Source organism: Streptopelia decaocto (genome assembly GCF_964273445.1).
Source record: "Streptopelia decaocto genome assembly, chromosome: 12".
NCBI lineage: Eukaryota > Metazoa > Chordata > Aves > Columbiformes > Columbidae > Streptopelia > Streptopelia decaocto.
Genome location: NC_138667.1, coordinates 10,879,453 through 10,902,425, shown reverse-complemented (window position 1 = coordinate 10,902,425; position 22,973 = coordinate 10,879,453). Strand labels below are relative to the sequence as shown.

The following is a 22,973-nucleotide window of genomic DNA, read 5'->3' as shown; positions in this document are numbered from 1 at the left end:
TACTACATTGGGAACTAGAGGATTAAAGAGGAGCAGTTTTACTTTTTCCCCCCTTTATTTGAAGATATTTCAGGTTGGATGACGCAACTAGTTAAAAAGCTGAAGGTTTTATAAAATGCAACATACTTAATCTGTATAACAAAAAAAAAAAAAAACAAAAACCAAACCCCAAAATGCCAATAAGAATGGGGAGGGTCTCCTAAACTGCACTGTTCTTATCTGAACCATTGCAGATGAAGTTGACTCTAAAATGTTTATTTTTTTAAACACTTCAGGAGGACAGCTAATGACAAGAAGAGTTTTCTTTCTTTGAGGAATACAACCTCCATCTGAGTGTGCATTTGTATTTCCCTCCTTTGAGATAAAAGGGAGAATGTGTCACCATGGAATATTCTCTTCTGATACTCCAATAATTTTCCTCAATTTAATCTAAATGCTTGGAAGCGTTTTAGAACTTTAATTTGGTAACAAAAAGGCTTTCAGCTTTTTAAGTGCATGCATTCATATAACTGATGATTGCCCACTGGCATGATAAAAAACAACATTCACCGCAAAAATGAACATTGGCATGAAAAAATCTCTACCTCACATTTGGGCTACTCATAGTATTTTTTGTACACAATTAAAAAGTAGTTTGTACATTGAGTAAATACTGCATGTGCTTTCAGGTCCATGTTTAATGGCTGGCCATGCTATGTGCACTCATTTCTTGAGGTTTCACTTGTGAATGATTTGTGAAAGGTTTTGAGAACAGCCTGATAGACTTTTAAAAATGACCAATTACTTGTGTTAAAACTTACTTGCAGAAAAAAGCTTGTTCTATGCAATATTCTGTGTAGGCATGGTCCCGATAGCTTTAGTTACTACAGACCTTGTGGGCATGAGGACGTGATCATTTCAAAGGAGCTCTAGTCTACCAATCCATTTGATAATACTGCTACTTACACATAAGTTTTCATTTTAACAGAATTGAAAGAATATGTTAAAATGTAAAAACAAAATATTGTTCCTCTCTTCCAGCTTTTTCTGTGTCAAGATTCCACATGCTAAAGTATGTTCAATGGATTCTTTTTCTAAAAAAAAATGTGCTGATCAAATACTATAGAACAACACAGGCAGGGGAATAAACCTGCTCTAAAGATAGCATTGTTTAGGAACATCAATAGTACATCTGCATTTACTGCCCATGTTTTCCCTGTACATTACTCATGCTTTTATTTCAAATGTGCAAGGTTGACAAGCAGCAAGTCCATAATGTCCAGCAGAATTATAATAAGACTTTCTGCAACCAACTTCTTAGCTCTTCTTTAAATATTACTGTACTTCTACATCTGGTAGAGTTATCCAAGTACTTTCTTTAAAAAGGAGCATAGGGGATGCAGTATATGAAGAGCCATGTAGCACCATGCAGATGATGCTGGACTGATTAGATGCAATAGAGTTTTCACTTTGAAGCAGACGGGAAATAGCAATTCTCAGTGCCCATAATGCCATTTAGAAGAACATTAGCAGTTAAGAGTGCAGCAGGCACTTGCAGGTGGCACATTTCGGAATAAGTGCTGGAGAACTGTCTTAAGTGGCTGCCCCATGTCTCGTGACCTCCAAGTGGCTGCATTTGCTGTGTGCACAAATCTACAAGAGCGGGACAAGAGGTACGCATCAGGCCAAGGTAGCACCGGTCACTAAGGGCTCGCACTTTCCTTGTGCTCCTCAAATCCTTTGGGCCAAGCCACAGCGAAGCAGAAAGCTCCAAACAAAAGGCATGAAGCAGAAGAGACCTTCCCCACAAGGATAGAAGGACACTGAGGTCCCAGCTTCCTCTTATGCAACTGACAGACAAAAGAACTGGCTTATGCCTGGTTTTCAACCCAAGAACCTTCCTCCAGTGAGCGGAGACCCTGCTTGCAGCCGCTGGTGCCAGGAGGTCCCCGGCTGTGCCCTGGGTACCAGATCTACAGAGGCAGATGGGTGAGCTGCTCCAGAGCTCCTTGGGCCTCTGCTTGATGCATCTTACTGGGTGTTTGGGAAATTATGACAGCACGAGCACGCACAGAATCAAATATCTTTTCATTTCAAGTGCCTCCATAATATTTTTTGAGTTAACTAGCTGTTTAGGATTTTTTTTTCTAATTTGCCTTCCAAGATACACAGAAGTTGACCTTGTGCAGGGCACACTATCAATTTGATCAAACTAGAGATCTTAACTGCCAATTAAAACAAGGAGAAATAGGACAACCTTTACCCTGCATCGATTAAAGGATAGAAGGAAGCAAAACCTGTTGTGGGTTTGTGTTGTTTTTTGTTTTTTGTTTTTTTTCTATACAGTCAAGAACACAATTTCTGTTGCTCACCTAGTAAACATCAATATGTGCTACTGAGGAGGAAGAGCCTGAATTACTTGTTTAAAAATGCAGTGTATTGAATTTATGCCTTACTTGTTCAATTATGGTAATTTTGGAGGACTTCTGACACTTGTGCAATTGTTAATGCAGCTTGAGAATCTCTGGCTACTTGCACTGGTGGCAGTTTATATAAAATTCACATTTTAATATATTTTACAGTCACCTAGTATTTCATAGTAGGAAAATATAAGAAGTTATATGTACAATTTATATTATGAGCATGACATCTCTTATTTGAATAATTTAGCTTTTAAATGTATAGTCTGTACTTAATCTGGTAACTGTGAAAGTTGATAGAGTTAGTGGCAAGTCAGTGCAGAATGGCCCATCATGGAATTATTAAAGCAGACAAGCACATTATCACTACGACAAAAGAACTTTACTGCAGTACCTTCCTCTCGCCACAGTATGTTTGCAACTGCAGCATCAGAAAATTGGGAAAGCCAGAAAATAATCAAGAAAAGAAAAAAAAAACAATAAAACAATGTCAAAATTTTCATTGCAGCAAGTAACTGAATTAATACTCATGTTTACATGAACTGTTTAATTTGTGAAAACTCTGCAACATTAATTCAAATAAAATATCAGGAAAGACAGATAGTTCTAAATACATTTGCTCCTTTTAGAGACAATTCTGGAACTCTGACATGGGAAAAATCCTCACTGAAATGCAGTCAACTTTAGCCTGTGCAAAGATCAAAGTCTTACTAAAGAGATGATGTTACCTTTGAATGTAACTGGACGTATGGTACAGGCTGTGATTTTCTGTACAATAAGCAAACTTGACATCTTTCAGAAGCCCGAGACTGGCAGTTACAGCAGCTACACACTTTGCTGCATTTCTTCTTGGAATTTCATGCAACTACATTTTATTTTAGGATTCAAATACTCTCTAAAAGCACATCCACATTTGAATTTCTCTTTAAGGTACATCCTATTATTTCCCAACATACTGTAATTTCCCTTGCTCAATATTCAAGGGAAACAACTGATATTAACAAGAGCACATAAATCTAATGTGGAATAGAATATATTTTCCAAAGAATTGCCACAAGAGTGCATATTTATGGCTAATTTCATTTTTAATTCTTGCTCTACATTAACAGCCAGAAAAAGTAGCAAAAATCCCATTTGCATGTAGCCTTTTAGTATCACCGTGAACCCGGGCAATCTCCCAAGTGGTTAAGACAGTGGAATTAGGAAGGATCAGGCCTGTGGGAGCTTATCCACTGGGGCAACTAATCACCTTCATTAATTTTGCTTTGGGAGCACTGTGGTCAAGATAACACTGCTGCACTGCTACGGGAGACATGCAGCTAAGAATGGCTAGGAAAACATTTGTCTTTGAAACGAAGATCATTTCACACCCGGGGAAACCTATTTTGCTAGGTGGTGATGTAAATACTAGTAAAATACATAATTCAATCAAAACATTTTTCAAGCACCTAAATATTTGAGAATGTAGTCTTGAAACTGGCTTTAAAAGAAGTCTTGTACAGAAATTGGTGAAATTTATCTTCTGAAACTGCACATAATTCAACAAAATATTAGGGTTTGGATTCTTTTATATCTAAAACTATTGCCAATTTGTTAGTGTAGTAAAGATGTTAACTGCCCCACACCCGGTACACTTCTGGCACGTGAAAGGCACCATCGTCCTGGATGACAAGATTTTTACCTTCCCCACCTGATTCCTTCCCAGAACAGTATCCAACCCTCTGATCAAAGCACAGACAAAATTGTCATTATCTTATGAGTCCAACACACGGCATGCAATGGACTGAACTATCAAATTGCATGTATATTGTTACATCTAAATTCACTTTAAATAAGTAAATACATGGAAGATTAAACTTACGGGTCTTTCTTGCCGAATCTTCTATGAAAAGCGAAGATATGTCCTCATCCACTCCCACCTCATTTTTAGCAATGCAGGTATAGGCACCGGTGTCTTCATACCGAACGCTACTGATATGAAGTTCACTTCCATTTGCTGTAAGAAAGACATGCACAGTGTTCCTCACTGCTGCTAATTGCTTTTACTGCCCTTAATTGCCTTACATTGCTGCAGCTGCCTGGCAATGGCTCAACAGGGTGGCTTCACTGCACAATATTTCCCCATACATAACTAGAGGAATTTCGGAGATTCTCGTGAGAGCTGATTTTTTGCTTCTTTCCATTAGCACATGCACACTCTGCACCAGAAACGAACAAAGAACAATCTCAAGTGCAAACAATAAATTACATTTAATTTGTTTCTTCTGGTTTAAAAAAAAGAAATGCTTTGACTTTAGCGGAGAAAAACAACTTCAATTTTGCAAACGGTTTTTCATCAGATTGCCAAACACTTGGGTTTGGGAGGGGTCTCTCTGCAGTTCTTCCTATCATTTGGGGTTCTGGAGGGGGACTGTTGCCTAAAACCCTCGGGAGATTTTGAGATATCGCACGCAACCACGCTGAGATTTCTGTGTTGCCAACACTGTTTGAAGGCTGCAATACACCACAGCCAGACCCGAGAGGGCATGGGGAGGTTTTAAATATTTTTACACAGAAAGCTGAAAATAAATAATTTTGCCTTTCATTGTGTCTGTGGCACCCTCATTTGAACTAGGACCAACAGGAGCAAGAGCCTGAATCCCTCTGCAGAGGTGGGTGAACTGCAGCCTGGTTCTCAGCTGACTTGCATCCAATATAGTGCTTATACCTCAACAAATAATTTAATGCATTTCTCTTCTAAATTGCACAGCTGTACACAAAAGATGAGGCAGTGGAGAACCAGGCACATGTTCTTTTAACAGAATGCCGTTACCACTTACATCAATCAATACTGTATTTCCCCAGAAATTCACAGGAGAAAAAGATAAAAAGAAAGAACAGGGGTTTTGTAACACGATTTCCAACAACTGGGGCTTAGTGAAAGTACAAGAACTTCTGGTTTAAAGTGAAAAATAATCCTCCTTAATCCCTGTCTACAATAGTTTAATTAATCAAAATTCTGTTCTTACCGAGGAGCGTTAGTTGTTTGGATAGTTTTGGCATGATATCAATGCCGTTCTTCAGCCAGGTAATTCGGGGATTAGGGATGCCTTCGGCGTGACATTTGAGGCTCGCTGACACGCCGGGCTCCTGCGCTTGTGTTTCAGGGTAGACGCGAATCACTGGTGGCACTGCGGGAAACAAGGAATTGGTGACTCTAAAGTCCCCATCAGGTTCTGCCCTTGTCAGTGGCTCGAGAGGAGGGTCTGGTGTGGGGAGATGAGCAACGCATCAGCTTCCAGCGCAAGCTACAGTAATGGTTTTTCTACAGCTCAACTTTGGGGGCAGAAAATAGCAATAGAAAAGAGTAAATTAATAAATGGATGCCAGGGAGCATCCCGATATGTGATGTTGTATTTATACCGTCCTTGCTTTCTTTCATTGTTACTGACCGAACTTCAGTAAAGTTGGATTAAAACCTAAGGCGGGTACTCACACATTTAAAAATTAAAGTATAAACTCCAGACCTTCACTGAATCTAGTTAGGAAGGAATTGGGAGTTTTTGCCTATTAGAAGTAGCACATTATTTAACATTTTAATTAAAAATACATCAGGAAATTGCCTGTACATTCACTACCTGTTATTCTGAACAAATAAAATGTCTATAAATTACTTCTCTTCAGAGAGGCTTTCAAAATGTGTCTTAGCTTGCTTCAGGAAGGCCCCTCTGAACTATTCAACACACTCAATTGGCAGAACTACTAATTATATTACAATTTCAGACAAGTTCATTGATTTTCAATCATGTTGCCTTCATTGCTCAAATCAACAAGGCTTAATATCACCCATTAACTATTTCTTAACAATTTTCTCACATAGTTTAAAGAGAATTTGCAATATTGTAATATCAGTGAAAAAAAATCAACAGGACTCTCCTTCCTTTCACCTAACAAAAGCAAACGCGAGGATGTGCCGTATTGTGGCTGATGGCATTTGTAGGGTGGTCATGGACTGCTATGTTTCATAATCAAGCGGTGAAATTTTCTACCAAATTAGGAAATGTTGGGACTCACAATGTAAATGTTGAACGGGGTACAGTTTTGGAAAGCCGTGGTCAGAGTCAAATGTGGATGCGATATGTGGAGACCCAACTTCTTCCTCAAGGAAAATGAGTAACCTCTGCTAGAACTAGTGAAGGACTGAGGAAAATTTGTGGGTTTTTTAGAAAGCCTGAATGAGTCAATAAAAAACTTCCACTGGAAATCACTGGCTTAAGGTACCTAACTCACTGCTGTGTTTTTATACAGTCAATCACCAGGCTCCAGGACTGGCAAAATTAAATTGACTTAACAGTTGCTTTAGAATAAAATGAAATGTGTAGCTTGCTACGTGTCTATATATCCATATGGGGACAGTTTAAATAATCATATTCACTAGCATACACTTTCCATCTTTCTATTTTTATTTTTTATGGGCCTTAGCAGAGAGAGGTGTATTTTACTTCTGTCTTACCTACCAGCTGTCAGGTATTAACCAGAGCTGAGTCATCAGCTTGGAAGGAAATCTGCCACGACAGAAAGCCCTCAAGTCTACTTGGTTTTTACAGCTTTAAAAGCAGAAGATTGTTCAAGTGTAATCTGAGAGGAAATGCCTAGGGGTAACTGGAGCCAAAAAATGGGAACTTCTAGGAACCGAACAGCTTTAAACTTCACCTCTGCCCTGGACATGTGGGCTTACTTCTTTGTCTTATATTCCCTTTACCTGAGAAGAAAATGTGTTGTGAGACACAGGGTAGTGAGTATAAAACCATGTAAGAGCTTTTTAATCAGGAGGTTACCAAAAAAAGACAAGGTTTGTTTTATTATATTGAGTTTGCAAATTCTAAATGAAAGCATTTCCTAACTTCTTATCTTTTCTTCCCCCCGTCACTGTCAGGGTTCAGCTCGACTTCAGGAGGTGGCAGATCAAGCAGAAGGAGAGCAAAGGAAGATCTGCTGCTGGAAACAGCTGGCAGCTGTCACAGCCATCGCTGCCTTTATTTAAGGGACAGTGCCCAAGCAATTCAGGGGAATAAGACTGAGAGTTGAAAGCTCATGATTCCGTCTGTATCCCGGAAAATTAATTTAAATTTCTCCAAGTCAGTGGCTTCAGGCATGATGGGATAAAGATAGTAATTTTTGTCCACTTTGACAGAATTTTATGAAGGTCCCGCACTCAATGCTTGTCTCACCTATGATTTTCCTGCTACTAGTAACATTTTTAGAACAAAATGATTTAGGAACTGAGCTCTGTTGAAAGCGTATGTGATTTATTCAGACCCCTAGAGGAGAGGTAGTTTGTCTCCAACAAATGCATAAGAAAAAACTTGCAATACCCAAGCAGGACAGATGCCCAAATCCTGGTGAACTTGACTGACATTTAGTAGTTAACGTCCCCAGGTACTTTCCTAATTGTACAGATGGCAGAACCTGCCTCTTCCAGTCCCCTGATGCTGACCCCTTCCTGCCTGGGGGTTTGCCTGCCCCAGCCTCTTGCAGAAAGACTTAGGAAACATTTCTTCATGGAAAGGGTTGTGAAACACTGGAACAGGCTGCCCACGGAAGTGGTGGAGCCACCATCCCTGGAGGGGTTTAGAAGACATCTACATGAGGGTCTTAGGGACATGGTTTAGTGTCAGAGCTAGGTTATGATTGGACTAGATGATCTTAAGGGTCTCTTCCAGCCAAAATGATTCTATGACCTGTGTGCCTGTGTTTGCACCTGGCTGCATGAAAACCCGGTCTGGAGCAAGGTCAGCGAGGTCCTGTGCCCTGTGCAGAGCTCTGCTCCTGACAGGTTACCTCCTGGAGAGGTAGAGATGCCCCAACCTGGGCTCAAGCCCTTCTCTTAACACATCTCAAATGGCCAAAGATACCAGAGCAATTTTACTCTGAGCCTAGTGTTTTTTTTCTCACTCACCAGCTCTTAATGGAGATAGAGCCCATCTGAGACACAACCTATTTAATGCTTTCAAAACCAGTGTGGGCTGATATTTTCTGTCAATAGTTTGCTTTAGGTTTCCTCCGTGCTTGGGTGCTCACATCAGTCCTCCCAATGCCTGCCACAATGATCACGCTCCCCAGACGCAGGGCGCTCCTTCACAAAACAGAGTTTACTTGCATCGCACAGCTTTTTGTCTCATACCACGTTAGTCTGCATGTGAGAAACCCACATATATTACTCAAAGAGGTGAAAACATAATAGATTTATATTGCAAAAGGTAGCTCAGGGGTCCTAGACACTGAGTCCATGTTCAGCATGAAAATTAGCTTAACTTGGAATTATAGTAAGGTATCTTCCAGAGTGATTAACAAGGAAACTGCTTTCGTTCACCTACAGAAATATGTGTTGCACCTCCATTCCTGCTCTCTTATAATTTTCCTGCTCCTTTGATTTTTAAACTCTTCATTTCTTCTCCCTTGTCTTACATAATTCATTACACAGGTGAATTATTGCAGGCAACTGCCTTGTGATAACAGTGAACTGCAGAATTCATTTTTATTGCCCCTGCTACAAATTAGTACATTCCAAGTAAGCACTTTTCGCTTTAAACTTGCAAAGATTTTGGTGCCAGACTTTGGAATATATGGATTATCCTTTGCTATCTCCCTTGGTGTATATATCGTTGCTAACCATTACTGTGTCTGCAGCCAAAGGCAATATAAAAATGCTATTATCTTAAGCAAAGTGGAAAAAAGAGGCATTCAAACAAGTAAGAGATTGGGTAGATTGCCTACTACTGCATAACGAGTAGTATTAATACACCTTACTTGTGAACAGACCAATTCATTACAATAAAACAACTCAGGTGATAAAGTACACGATGAGCACAGATAGCAGTATCAAACACCAGAGACATACATCGCTGCTACAGGACATATCTACTCCAGGGCTTAGTAATAATTAACAGATTAATCAGTTACTTGAGATGTTTTATTCTTTCCATTTATGATTTGAAAGAAGTTTTCAGCCTTATATGTTTTCTCTTGAAAAGCCATATTAACAAAACATCTGTGTTTAAAACATCTCTCTGTTACTGGAAAATTTATCCTATTGGAGCCTTATAATTGGGCCCAGGATCAAACAGCTTTTAAAAACTGTTTTCAAGGAAGACAACATTCTGATTTATGTTGATGTTTTCCAGAGTGCGAGGACCAAGAAAAATGCTACCCTACACTCAGCAGTCTCTTGATTTGCAAACTATCAATTTTCATAGTTGATTGCAATTTTATTATATTTTTTATCCTCAGCAACTATTTTTCCTCTAGAAAGTCATAAATGGCTTTTCCTTCATACAGTTAGACTATGCTGTACACATTTCCCAAGCAATATCCATACATAGGAGAGAACATAACTTTCCTACTGTTCTTGGCTTCTCCTGATCAAAGATACAAGCACGAAAGATGAATTTTTCATTCTTAAACTTTGTGCTGTCTTTCAGCACATTCTTTTCTTCCAAAGACTTTAAGGGCCAGGCCTGTAAATACACTGAAGATGTGAGGCAGCAGTTTGCAGCATCCATCTGGTGGTCTTCACTATTTCTGCTTGTCCAAAGGAGCATCTGGATCTGCCCATATTATCTGTGATATCCTGACCCAGCTGATACAAGTACGTGCCTGTATTCCAGCAGGATTTGACTGCACTGAAGTCAGTTTACTTTCCGTGGGCAAGAAAAGGAACAACCATGATAATATACTGGAATAAAAGCAAGGCTTTCTATGGGGAAACTTTTGATAAATTTGATTAGTCTGGAATAGATCCAAGCCAAACTCCAAATCCCAGAAACTTTTGTCAAAATCAGTCTCAAATCTTTTTATTTAAGCTTTTATTTCCTAATTTTCTGTATCACCTAATCAAGGAGCTGTTACAAGCCAGTTTTATGTTCTGAAGAGACAAATGAGAAAGCAAGATAAAGAGAATATAATATGTTGGATAAAAGCATATGAAGAGTATGCATATAACCAGGATCAGATTCTTTTAAGGAGAGAAAGGCAACAAAAGGAAAATATTTTGTAAGCTGATCTGCTGGGCCTCAGTGGAACAGTAAGCCAGGGTCCAGGTGGTACATAAAGGATCAAAGGACACTGGAGCTTTGAAAACACTGAATTAACTGAGTTGCAGTCTTAAAGTTGGGACCTGTCTGTACGGACACAGTGAGCTTGGGAAGGGTTGGGATAAACCCTTTTACTTCCAGTTGGTTCTTCCTTCTCTACTCTTTCCCAACTTGGAGTTTTCTCTTTTAAAAAGAAAAAAAAATTCTGATTGTTTTCATAGAATAAAAACCCCTGCGTTTTTGATGTTCAAAGTGTATCAGTCCCTCCCTGGAGGAGACAGGCGAGCAGATACACGTTAGTTCTGGGCTGACTTGGTTCTGTCACATTCTCTTACTGTTTTAGTCCAACACAGAAAAGCAACAAAACCCATCCCATGTTGAAGATGGAGTTTTTAGTTTGATACTGACAGACAGAGACAATCCCCAGTGCTGAACAGAGCCCGTCAACCACACTTAGAATCCCGGCATCTTCACTCAGTTCAGCTTGGCTCAGCTTCTTCCCTATACTCCCGTCAAGAGAAATTCCTCAATTTGTCCTTTAAGTTAGTAAAAACCATGAAGGATTTCCTGAGCAGGGCTCTGCCTGGGGAACCCCACCAGGCATCTGAAGGGAAGAACGTTGTCCTGTCATGGGGGCTGTTACCCCAACATCCTTTGCTGGAGGAAGCCACCACACAGGCAGAAAACGAGAGAATTTAGTGACGTGGGCAGCCAGTCAGCCACATCAAGAACTGCAAAACCTGGATTTACAAAGCCTAATGGCTCACATGGGAATATCAGATGCTGTAAGACAAAGATTCCTAGACCCTGCAGTGTTTTCTAGCAAGTCTGGGTTAATAACAGAATGCATGGCATCTTTTTCAGTGTTTAGTCACTATATAGCAACATTAAAAAGTCAACACGGATTGGGATTTTTTGTATAACAGTGTTCTTGTATTAATAAGAAAAACTGCATGCAGCTGTGGTCTGAAACTTCCATTCAAAAAGAAAATGGGATCTTTCAACAATAAGTTAAATCTAAGTGGCAGGCATGAGTACAAAACAAATCAACCTCTCCCCGCACTCCATCTAGCTTTCCTCTCATTCTGGTTTCAGTTTCAAAGCCTTTGGGCCTTATATTCTCAGTGATGATAAAGTCTACATTGTTGTCTGCCAACTAAACTCCATTCAGGCCTCATAATATATCACATAATATACACGGGATTAAGTTGTTAGCTCGCTTTTCTTTCAACTGCTATTCATCAAACAAATAGCACTTTGAGGAAGGAAACCTATTTTCCCTGCTGCAGCATGCACAATCTAGTTATCCACATTGCTGAGACTTTACAGTTTACTGTCTCAAAAGATGACAAATTATTATGTAGAAATATTAAGCCAGTTTTCATTCAAATCAACTAGGTGTTTCATGCTCCCCTCTAGTTACTCGCTGTGGGTGGGGAGCAGTTACACACATCCAGAAGACCTGAGCTGCAGTCAAACCTAAACCCCACGTCCAACTCAGTGCTTCTTAAAGTGCATAAATATTCTTTTTTACTGTTTCTCTTCATGTCAGCCTCTCTCTGTTAACCTGTATGTAGCTATCTGCTCTTACTCTCTCCTTTGTAGAGGTCTGCACACGTCTGAAGAAAGAACTAAATATTAATTTTCCTTATAATATATCTACTGTAATAAAGTTACTGAATTATCCTGTAAAATGAAATGTTTTCATACCAGAGTATGTCAAAATCTACCCACAGTGAGCAATGGGTTACCCTGTCTCCTATTCTGGGGATACTGCTAGTCATATTAGCACATGTAAATATGGGTTTAAAGTTGGATAAGGATTTTGCTGCTGGATACTCCACAGGCTGGTCCCTCAGTGAAATGCTGATTTAAGGTAATGTAATTTTAAACAAAATCCATATGGCTGAGTTTGAGGTCAGAAGAAAGACAGCAAATGCCTGAATATAAGTTCCACCAGGCACAAGTGTGGTCCAGGGGACAGAGGGGAACGAGGATGCTGGAGTGTGACCTGTGTGATTCTCTCACCTGTAAAATGGTTTGCCCTCATTTTGCAAACCAGTGGCCCATATCTTTACCCAATGTAAATAGCTCTCAGTGAACCAAGCTGACTACAATCAAGTTATAATCTGATTTATAGCTGTGTGTTAGATAGCTAGTTTTGGAAACACTGCACTGTATTTATTTAACTGTCCTGAGCTATTTCACGCAACAGAAATTACCTTCTGGAAGAAGAAATTATTGAAGCAACACTGCTGTTGACAAAAGTAGTCATTAGTCCAAGAGATGCTGTGAAACACTGCTCTTAACTCTACGGAAACATTACTGACAGCTTGTTTGACAGTCAGGATACCTGCTGAAGCCCAGGTAATTATACACGTCCCCCCCTTGGTACCTTTCTTTTTGATTGTCTGTGTGATAGCAAGAGCGAGCAAACCCCATGCTGCGTTTACTCTCGTACAAAGACTATTTGGTGCATGGCCTTTCACATCTCTGCGCAAATGAGATTAACATGCAACTTTGCTTACAGGAACGTTTTCACGGATTGTCATGTATGCCATTTACTAACCATTCACCTGAAGGATGTGGGTCTGATACAGCTCTTCATAGCCGTAGGCATGACAGGTGTAATTGCCCATGTGAATAGTTGTTACCTTGGTGATGTAGAGGGAATCATCTTCTCCAAAATCCTGTATGTAACAAAAGACAGGAAAGATGCCTTATTATTTAGTAATAATATTTTAAACACCACACAAAGCAAGACTACCTCTTCAGCAGTTTTGATAGCACCACAGCTTGGAAACACAGCTTGAATTTTGAACAGTAAGTTTTAAAGTTCATAAATCAACGTGTAGGGAGAAAATGAGCGGCAATTTAAGAGTAAAGCAAACTAACTCATCTGAGAACATGAACTTTTGTGCTGGTTGCTAACAAGGTGCTCTTTGTACATGAAAAGATGGCAATTTCCAGCTGCTTAATTTATGGGGGAATTTAATATCAACCTGTTAACCTCAGATGCACAAAATGCTAACTTCTGGGTGGGTTAAGGTTTCTTTTATCTCTGCTGGTTCTTAGAAAATGCACTGTAACCTTGAGACTTGATGAGAAAGAATGGAAACTGTTTGTCGCTTATCTCACACAATATCCTAGGCAGGAGACAAGGAAAAAGACAAAAAGCATTCTCTCAAAGAAACTTTTGATTTGTAACTGCTAGAGAAGCATCTTTCTTTAGCCCCTTCATCTTCCCAGATCTGCTCTTGCATTACTTCAATTTCTGATTATAGATAGGGAGAATATGAGTCAGTAGAGAGGTTTTGGCACTTGAATACGTTGTACAATTGCCCTGCTTAGGAATATTATTTCAAATTGTAGTTAAGAGAACCACAGTAATGATGGGTATATGAAGGAGCTTCTCTTGTTACTCCATTAACGTTCAGACTTCTGCAGCTCCAGAACGTTTGTAGTTCTATGCAAACCCATAAGGATACATTTAAAAAACAGTTCATGAGCTTGAACAATTTTTCTTTAATTAGCTCCATGAGCGAAACAGGCTAAACTAAACTCTTTGATGAATTTCATGGCAAAAATATGGTAAAATTCAAGTTAGAATCTCCTGATGCAGACCTGCAATGCCAGCTGGCACCCTTAAAGAAAAGTACAATACAAAGTATCCCATCTCTTGCAGAATGGGACCGATCTGGCACTACTTCTGCTTGCTTTGGCGTCAAAGCCATCTCAGCTATTCCTGCCACCTTGGGTGTCAGGCAGATTTGGCTTTCACACTATGGGATACACTGGTTAACCTACCCAATACGTTATTACAAATATCTACTAAAAAATTCCCATTTCAAGCATTTGCCTGTTTTTTGGTCAGCTAGATCTTTCCTGACAGAAAACAGAGAGACATGAGTAAGTGCAAATAGAAAAGATATCAACCCTGTTCAAATGATATCTGCATGAAATAGAGAAAATGCTTGCAGTGGAGGGGACTCAATAACAGTTTCTAAAGTTAATCCCAAAGCAACTCAAATTGAATTTAGATCAATAAAAGCAGGGTGGCTACTTTTATGGAATGATTTATAAGGAGTTGTGGAAAAACAGGACAGTAAAATCTTCACTGTTTTAAGTACGTTGCTTCCTTTAAGATATCTCAGAAAAATATTACGAATGCTTGGTTTGTGCTCTGTAATTGTCTTTTTATGGACAATCTGTTTTTTTCCAATGCATACAAATGTATTAATATAAGTAAAGACCCTTGCAAAAACAAACTGATGCCAGATTATATCATTATTCTTTTCCTCTCCAAATGCATTTTTCTTGTAAAGTAGAAGTTTATATTTGTCAAAGCATGGTTTATGACTTTTAAAAACTATTTTCTGACTTCTAGCATTTAAAGGGTATCAAAGATGACTTAGGTTAACACTATGTCATTTACTTCAGGCACAGAACAAAATTATCTGCCCTGCATTAGAAGTTGCACATACACAATAAATTCACATAAGAATACAATGTTATTAAGAATGACCAGTATTTGATGTGGGAAGGAAAAAGTGTTTATGAAATTTAGGTTCAGAACTGAACATTTGCTGCTACAAAAAGAATACTGAATTCTCTAACAAATTAATGACTCTTTCTCTGTGCTTATTTATTGCAGCTCACAGTTTCTCCTCATGTTTCCCTGTGGATATAATTAGTACATTAGGATTTCACTGTTACATTTTTATATATGCATGCATTCTTATGCACAAGCACTTTCTGCATATATTTTATAAAGGTATATTTGGAAGCGCTGTAAAAACTCGAGCCCTGGAGCATTAGGAAATGATGAGTCTTTGATTCCTTAATAGCCTCTAACTCTACATCTTACCCTCATCCCCATGGGATGCTGTCCCAGGCTGTGGGGGCAGCTCTGGTATAATATTTGGCTATTTCCCACAGCCCTCCCCACCACCCTGCCTTGGGTAGCTCTTAGGAGCTGCTCCAGGGCATCCCTTGCCACTCTGTGAACGGGTGTAGGTTCTAACAACACTGACCCTGTGCTCAGCTGCTCTCTTGGCTTGCTGGGAAGCATCTTCACAGGGTGTAACCTCATAGTGCCGCATGCAGTTTTATCAAGCCGAGAAGGGAGTGCAAGTCAATAAGGACGTCTTGTCTTTCAAAACCATGTATCAGGCAAGTAGGAGCTCTTTCAATAAAAGTTCTCAGAAACTGTTTAGCACAAAACATTTTTAGGGACTCAGGTTCTGAGCTCCATCCCTCCATTTCTGGTCTAGTGGAAGGTGTGTCTGCCCATCGCAGGGGGGTTGGAACTAGATGATCTCTAAGGTCTCTTCCAACCCAAACCAATCTATGATTCTATGATCCAAATATGCGCATATGAGCTTGCTGGGAGAACTGGCAGGGGAGAGGATGGGGCGGGCAGAGGGAACAGGCAGAATTCATGCTGGAAAAAGGCAGAGGAAACATTTTTTGTGTGCTTTGACTTTTCTCTGATGGCTTTTGCTTGCAAAGCCAGGTTTCCATGTCACCACGAACCTGAAAGCAGTTAGAGGGAGCCATAAACATCTATAAAAATTATTTAACGTAATTCTTCTGTCCTGAAAACCACCCAACCCTTAGAGCAGAGAACCCCAGGGCTGTCCAGGAGTCACAGCGAGTGCTGCACCCCCACCCCAGGACTGGCCTGCTCCTTCCCCCAGCAATGCCTAAAAGTGAACTGAAATAGCATTTTTAGTTATCAACCCATGAAAAAAGGGCAGGAAACCAGGAGAAAGGCAAAAAAAAAAAAAAGAACTTGTGGGACATGGCTTTCTTCCTTTACCATTGAGGAATTTTCTTGTGAAGAGGAAGAAACAGGAGTGATGAAAATATATGAACAAGAGGCAGAAGCTATTTTAACCCCCACAAACTGATGAGCCTTGCACCTTGCCAGATAAGGATAAGGTGTTCATCACCTCTATTTTATGAATTTCATTATAAAATAACATTACATGTTCTGGTAAAAAAAAAATAAAAAAATCAGCAAGGTGTGCTTATAATTGATAAGGTCAACTACTGGCAGATGATAAATTGACTTCTCTTGCAGTTTGTCTCATGTTTTCTCTCTCTTTCTGGAATAAAAAGTTCTCTGCCCTTCATGAGCTTCTTTTATGTCTTCCAGTTACCCTTCAAATAAAGGACTGATTAAGTGACCTCAGAATACGTTTTAACTTTCCAAGATTATAAAAAGGCACAACCCTGCATTTTAAATTGATAACAGCTCAGTAACCTAAAAATAAATTAAAAAAAAACTTGCTACTGCACACAGTCAATTTGAAAAAATAACAAAGCAGATCCTAGAAAATGGGTATGTACTTTTTTTTGTATTGTATTTCCTTTCCATCACTACTGATTACCCAAGGCATTGGTCTCTCCAAACAGATGATTTTTCATATTTATTTATCCCATTCCTCCCTTCTAATGCATTCCCTGGTCATGCAATCTGCCACGGCTCAGAGACAACGTGCTTAGAAATGTGTAAAACATTGCATATTGCTTATAAATCTCGTTCACATTCTGTCTCAAGTGAAATCCAATATGTGATTGTAATGCCACAAATCTCCTGCTCTGACACCCAGGACCAGGCGGTGGAGATGGAGCCCACATTAACCTGGGGGTGCTGAGCCACGGCTGGGGCCAATGCTAGAGGATGCGGGGACACCACCTGCCCACCATTTTTGCCCATTTCAGATGCTTTTTCATAGAATCATAGAATCATTTTGGCTGGAAAAAACATTTAAGATCACTAAATCTAACCATTAACCCAACACTGTCAAGTCCACCACAAAACCATGTCCCAAAGAACCTCATCTACATGTCTTCTAAACCCCTCCAGGGAAGGCGACTCCACCACTGCCCTGGGCAGCCTGTTCCAATGCTTCACAACTCTTCCCAGGAAGAAATATTTCCTAATATCCAGTCTAAATCTTCCCTTGAGGCCATTTCCTCTCATCCTGTCACTTGCTACCTGGGAGCAGAGCCCAACCCCCCCTGGCTCCAAGCTCCTTTCAGGCAGTTCAGAGATCAGAAGGTCTCCCCTCAGCTCCTGTTCTCCAGGCTGAACCCCCAGGTTCCTCAGCCACTCCTGTCACACTTGTGCTCCATTAAGCTTTCTAACCTGTCCTAGGGTTGTTCTGACACAGAATAGAAACATATTTAAAGCACCTAAAATTCTGGCAAGGTTTCTGTTTTTTTCCAGGAAGTTTGAAGAGGAATTAGATTCAGGCTTATTATTTTTTAGGGTAACTTTCAGCTATTTGAGAAACAAACAAACAAACAAACTTGCCTTATAGCTATCAATAGGAAGAAGGAGGAGAAAAACAAGTCCACGTGGCACAAAACCAGAAAATCCTCCCATCTCTGCAGCTATTGGCAAAGGCTGGCACAGGTGCCAATGGGGCACACGCTCCCCAGCAGGCAGTCACTGCCTGGCCCACGCGATTTTAAACTTATGCAGTGATTTTAGATCACCCCAATTAGTACTGAATGCTCCTAATACACTTTGGGGATGAGTCCCAAAGACAGTTGATACCCTCTTACCACACTGACTTAAGCGTGTCCATAAGCAGAAATGTTTGTAGGTGATTATTGTTCTCCAAATGGTTTCTTCTCTTGGGAGAATCCCACCAGTTGCTGGGATTTCTTGCTAAATAATAATAATAATAAAAACAACAATAATGTGCTTCACTTTTAAACTCTTCCCTTTCCGTCAAGCCCAAGGAGGCTGGGAATCTCCCCCATAGGTCTTCAGTCCCTACCAACAAAACCTGGGGCTAACTGGTGTCACTGGTTTTCCACTAGAGGAAGAGAAATGCCACCACAACTCCATAGTAACCAGCACAGCAGTGAAAATATATCAACCAGCTTATGTTAAAAAACTTGCCTGATCCTGAGAGTCCTAGAAATCTCTCTCTGATAATGTTTACCGGATTTTAAAACAAAATGTACCCAAGAGTTTAATGAGATTATTATTATGCAAAATCTACAACAATGGCTATCACTTTGAAAATTATTTCTTCTCACTAATCAAATGTCTCTGACCTTTTTTACAATAGATTCGTGAGTGATTCATATAAAAATAATAAAAACTAAATTAGTCATGGGCTCTTAAATCACTTTCTTTGGTGCTTTTAATAATTCATTTCCAGAGACAAGCTGAGAACCTATGCTTCATTAATATTATTTGTTCTTGGTTTTACACATGCTATCACTTTAGAAATTTACATGGAGAAAAATTCAGCCTTAAGCAAATGCCAGAAAACTATGGCAAACACAGCCTGATGTGGTATTAATTTATCTTTTCTTGCTGTTCTGCTCAAAGAATTTAGCACAACATAAGACTTGGCTGATGAGCTAAAAGAGTTTTTTACTTGAACATATGGAAATGAACCTTTCAGATAGTTGTGCAACTATAACATAGATAAAAATGGATGACTTCTATATCCCGAAAACCTCACAGACACAATACCACAAGGAAAATCAATGGTAGCCATCCTGCTGGAGCTGTTGAAAGTGAGGAATTAGCATACCAGAGACCTAGTGAAATGTTTCTATTAACTGGATCCAGTAGATATTTCAGAAAAATGCAATGACCATGGCTGAATAGGTAAGTACCAATCCTGGAAGGAAATTGTATTCATAAACTACAACCTTCTCCCTACAGTACAGAGGTACATAACTGGGATTCATGGATTTCAGTCTGTAATTCCATTATCAATCCCGACAGTCAGAGCAGGTATGGGAGAGCGCAACTGATTCCAGAGAGTTCTAATCTCTTTCTCAATTTTTTTCTAACACCTGTTTTTGAGCATGCTTGACTAGTTACCTTAATACCACACAGGAGACAGACTCACTCCTTTCTTCCTACTCATTTTTAGAAGATTCATGCTGTATTCATACATCTGCTTTCTGTTATGACACCCAAGCCAAGAGCATGCAATTTGTCGATAGGAGAGTTGCATCTAACATCTCAAGCTTCTCAAAATTTTCACCAGGTTATGTGCCCTATACACCTCCAAAAATGCAAGCAAAACAAAGACACCGCAGAGTAACATTTTCCTCCACAAAACCAGGATGTTTAGGAAGGTCAAGCCTTATACTCCACAGGTTATTTATGACCAGGTAACAACCAGAATCCCCAGATCCCTCTCTGCAGAGCTGCTTTCCAGCATCTCGTCCCCCAGTCTGTATGTACAGCCAGGGTTGCTGTGTCCCAGGTGCAAAATCCAGCACTTGCCCTTGTTAAACTTCATGCGGTCTCCATGAAGGTATTTCTGCATTTGCAATAATCACCTACAAACTTTGGCCTGTGACCCAAAACCAAGTGATTCCGCTGAAGGCACAAGTGAATACAAGTTCTATGATCTTCATCATAGCAAAGTGAGAGATTCTATATGTATTCTGAAAATACTGTAAATATTAATTTTCCACTTATCCTCTATTTTAGAGCCTGCAAAGACCTAAGATACTAGAAGCACTGTGCAATTTCTTAAACTTTGATTTGAAAGAGAAAAAACTTGGCTTTAAACATGCAACTTCCTGTCATTTCCTCCCATCGCTGTATTACTGCAGCACGTGGGATGACACAGGGTTTGATCATTTTAATGGCCCAATTTCTATTAGCAAGGTATTAAGTGGGGTTAGTCACACATGATCTTTTTATTATTTAACAGTGGAACTATGCTAAAAACATCAACAGTAATGTATTGCCTTCATACAGCCTGTTTTAATGAGAAATCTAACCCAAACTACTTGCACTTGAAAGGCTGGCCATTTGCTTCGGGTTTCTAATATTATACATGGAAAATTGACATTTACATGAATATACATGAAACGTGTATCAAGGCAAGCAGGCACAGGACTTGTAAGAGCCATGAGATATACATGGAGGTGAATCTTCCCAGGTGCACAGACAGATGTGGAATGTGAGCAACCAATGATTTAGAAAGTGATCTGTGCCCCCCAGAGTCGCTTCTGCCACTCCCCTGTGCTCTTTGCACCGTGGACCCGGCAGAGGTTTGGTGAGCAGAGATGGAGCCAGGCTTGGATTCTGCTGAAGTAAGGCAAAGAGGGACTTGGTCCTCGTGATGAACAGCTTCTCCCCCGAACCTGGACTTGTCTCATCACAGCTTCAAACCGTCTGCCCTTCAGCTGTGTGACATACCAACACTGGAACAAAGAACTGACCGTGCATGAAACTGGTGCGGGTCTTTTTTGTACAGAACATTCAAGGCTTGAGAATGTGGCACGTGGATTTGGTACTGTACACTTCTCCATGTACTTTGTGCAAGGTGAGCTGACTGATACACACAAGTGACAGTAGTAAACAACTGATATGATGCATTTTATTAACTCACGGGAGCATGCTTGTTAAAGGCAGTTATTGATTTTTCATCAAACAAGGAAAAAGACAAGCGATCAAGTAGCTGCAAAGCACTCTCACTCCCCTTCTGCATCAGCAGAAATTAAGAAACCTGTATATCAATGATCTGTAATGGAAAGCTTATTTTTGAACTAATGATCTAATGCAGATTCAAGTTAAAGTGTAAGGATTAATATGAAATTAAAAATGAAAGATACTAATAAATTTATGTTACAGCTACCTGCATTACACTTGGTAATTCACCAAATTCTTATCTACCTGTATTCCTTAACATTTGTTTGCCTATGGTAATACTCTCTTCCCTGTTGTTTGTGTATGCTTTCACCATCCTTCTGGAGCATAAACCTTTGTTTATAAATTTTGTTTATAAATGTATCTATGTTTCTCTGGAGATAATGTCAAACCATGTGAAAAAATATCCTATAAATACTGAATAAATACATTTGACTCCATGAGGAGTTTATTATATTTTCAAACTGTGGAATGCTTTTATAATCACATATTTGGGAAGACATACTGCTTGTCTAGAGGACTACTGTATATTTTTTTGAAAGATGACACATTTTGACCACTTCACTATTTGCAGTCAGAAATCAAGTTATAGCTATCACAGTCTTATTAGTTTCAGCTACACTACAGTTATTTTCTGCATGGGAAAAGTTGATGTGTCTTTCTTAAAGCAAAGCTGCAAATGGACTTCTGATAGATAAATAATATGGATGATCTATGGATAATACTTTTTTATGCTAAAAGCAATCTTAACTGTTTGCAAGAAAGATAGTTTAATTACATGTACCATTAAGATGGCTCTTTTGCAATTGCTATGTGACAACTCATTAACAGAGTTCTTCACAGACAGGACAAGACAAATTATTACTACGTTGCTTATGAAAGCTTTTGATTAAAAGAGCAATGAAAAGTTATTGATATTTGGTTGCCAATCAAACTATCACATCAAAATTATTTAAGTAATGCACTTAAACAACCAGGCTTTATAGTAATTTTCAACCTTTCAGTTCTGCATAAATTCAGGATTATCTAGGTTCTTGTTAACCATCTTTGTCACTTCTAGTATTAATCTGGAACATAGTCAACATTCTCATGTCACATTTGTCACGAAATTTGGAGAGAATAAAGCCACAAAGGACTTTTCAGCGGTGCCTCTCCTGTGCTGCTCTCACACCTAGTTGTAAGGATTCTGTTTTTTTCCAGAATTTGGCTTCTGTTTTCATCTGATTTCCTGAATTAGCATGTGGAAGAGAAAGAGTTTAATTGAAATATAGTACAAGGATTTTTCCAAGAACATGAATATCCTGTAGGTTTGTATGTGATTACCACTGTGGTGGGAGCAGGGAGGGTTTTCTTGAAGTTAAAAAGGTACAATTAATCTCCTGTTGCACTTCCAATTAGCCAAATTGCTAACCTTATTGTGAAAAGCAGAAATGCAATTGAGTTTCTGCTTGAGGCGTACTAAAAGAAAACTGAAGTAATTTAATTAACCGACTTCAAGTATATTAAGAAGCACACTGCCTTTACTTTCCTGCTGTCAAAGCCTTTACATAGATTATTGTTTAATGTGAGTTTTGATACCTACGAGAGGCTGAAGCTTTGAACCGTCTGTGGCACCGCTGAGCATGTGTGGCTCCACACATCTGCACATTGCAACCCTCAAAGGGCTTGTTGGTGCTGCTTCCATCCTACACGCAAGTATCGACCCCAAACACAAGCATGTTCATGATGCAGATGAATGTGGCTCATGTTCCACAAGTATAGGTCTTTTAAAACTTGCAATTAATCTAAATAAAAAGACTGGATTACCAGCTGAAGGACCATCTCTTCACCCCTGCTAAGAACAAGTGCTTCAGACATGGAGGTGTCCGTCCTCGATAGCCAGAGAGGGGACACACCTGCGCTCAAGAGTCCTACAAATTGTCCAGAGCAGGAGAGGGAAAATAAAAGATGGTGATTCCCAACTTGTGTCACCTCAATAACCAGACCAGAATACAGATGACAATGATATACACAGAGCATCAAAACTTTACAGTTTAATTAAAGATGAAAAAGGTGTGGAGGTGTTTATTG

The 22,973-nt window shown here is 39.5% G+C and overlaps 1 protein-coding gene across 2 annotated transcripts in view; it reads right to left on the bottom strand.

Moving 5' to 3' along the window:
• FSTL4 (follistatin like 4) overlaps positions 1 to 22,973 on the bottom strand; it is a 406,465-nt gene that overhangs the window by 15,496 nt on the left and 367,996 nt on the right. For both annotated transcript variants that reach the window (XM_082063280.1, XM_082063281.1), the window contains exons 8-10: positions 13,041 to 13,161; positions 5,408 to 5,569; positions 4,261 to 4,395 (exon numbers count right to left, since the gene is read on the bottom strand). In XM_082063280.1, the coding sequence (XP_081919406.1) occupies positions 4,261 to 4,395; positions 5,408 to 5,569; positions 13,041 to 13,161 (418 nt within the window). The remainder of the gene's footprint in view (positions 1 to 4,260; positions 4,396 to 5,407; positions 5,570 to 13,040; positions 13,162 to 22,973) is intronic.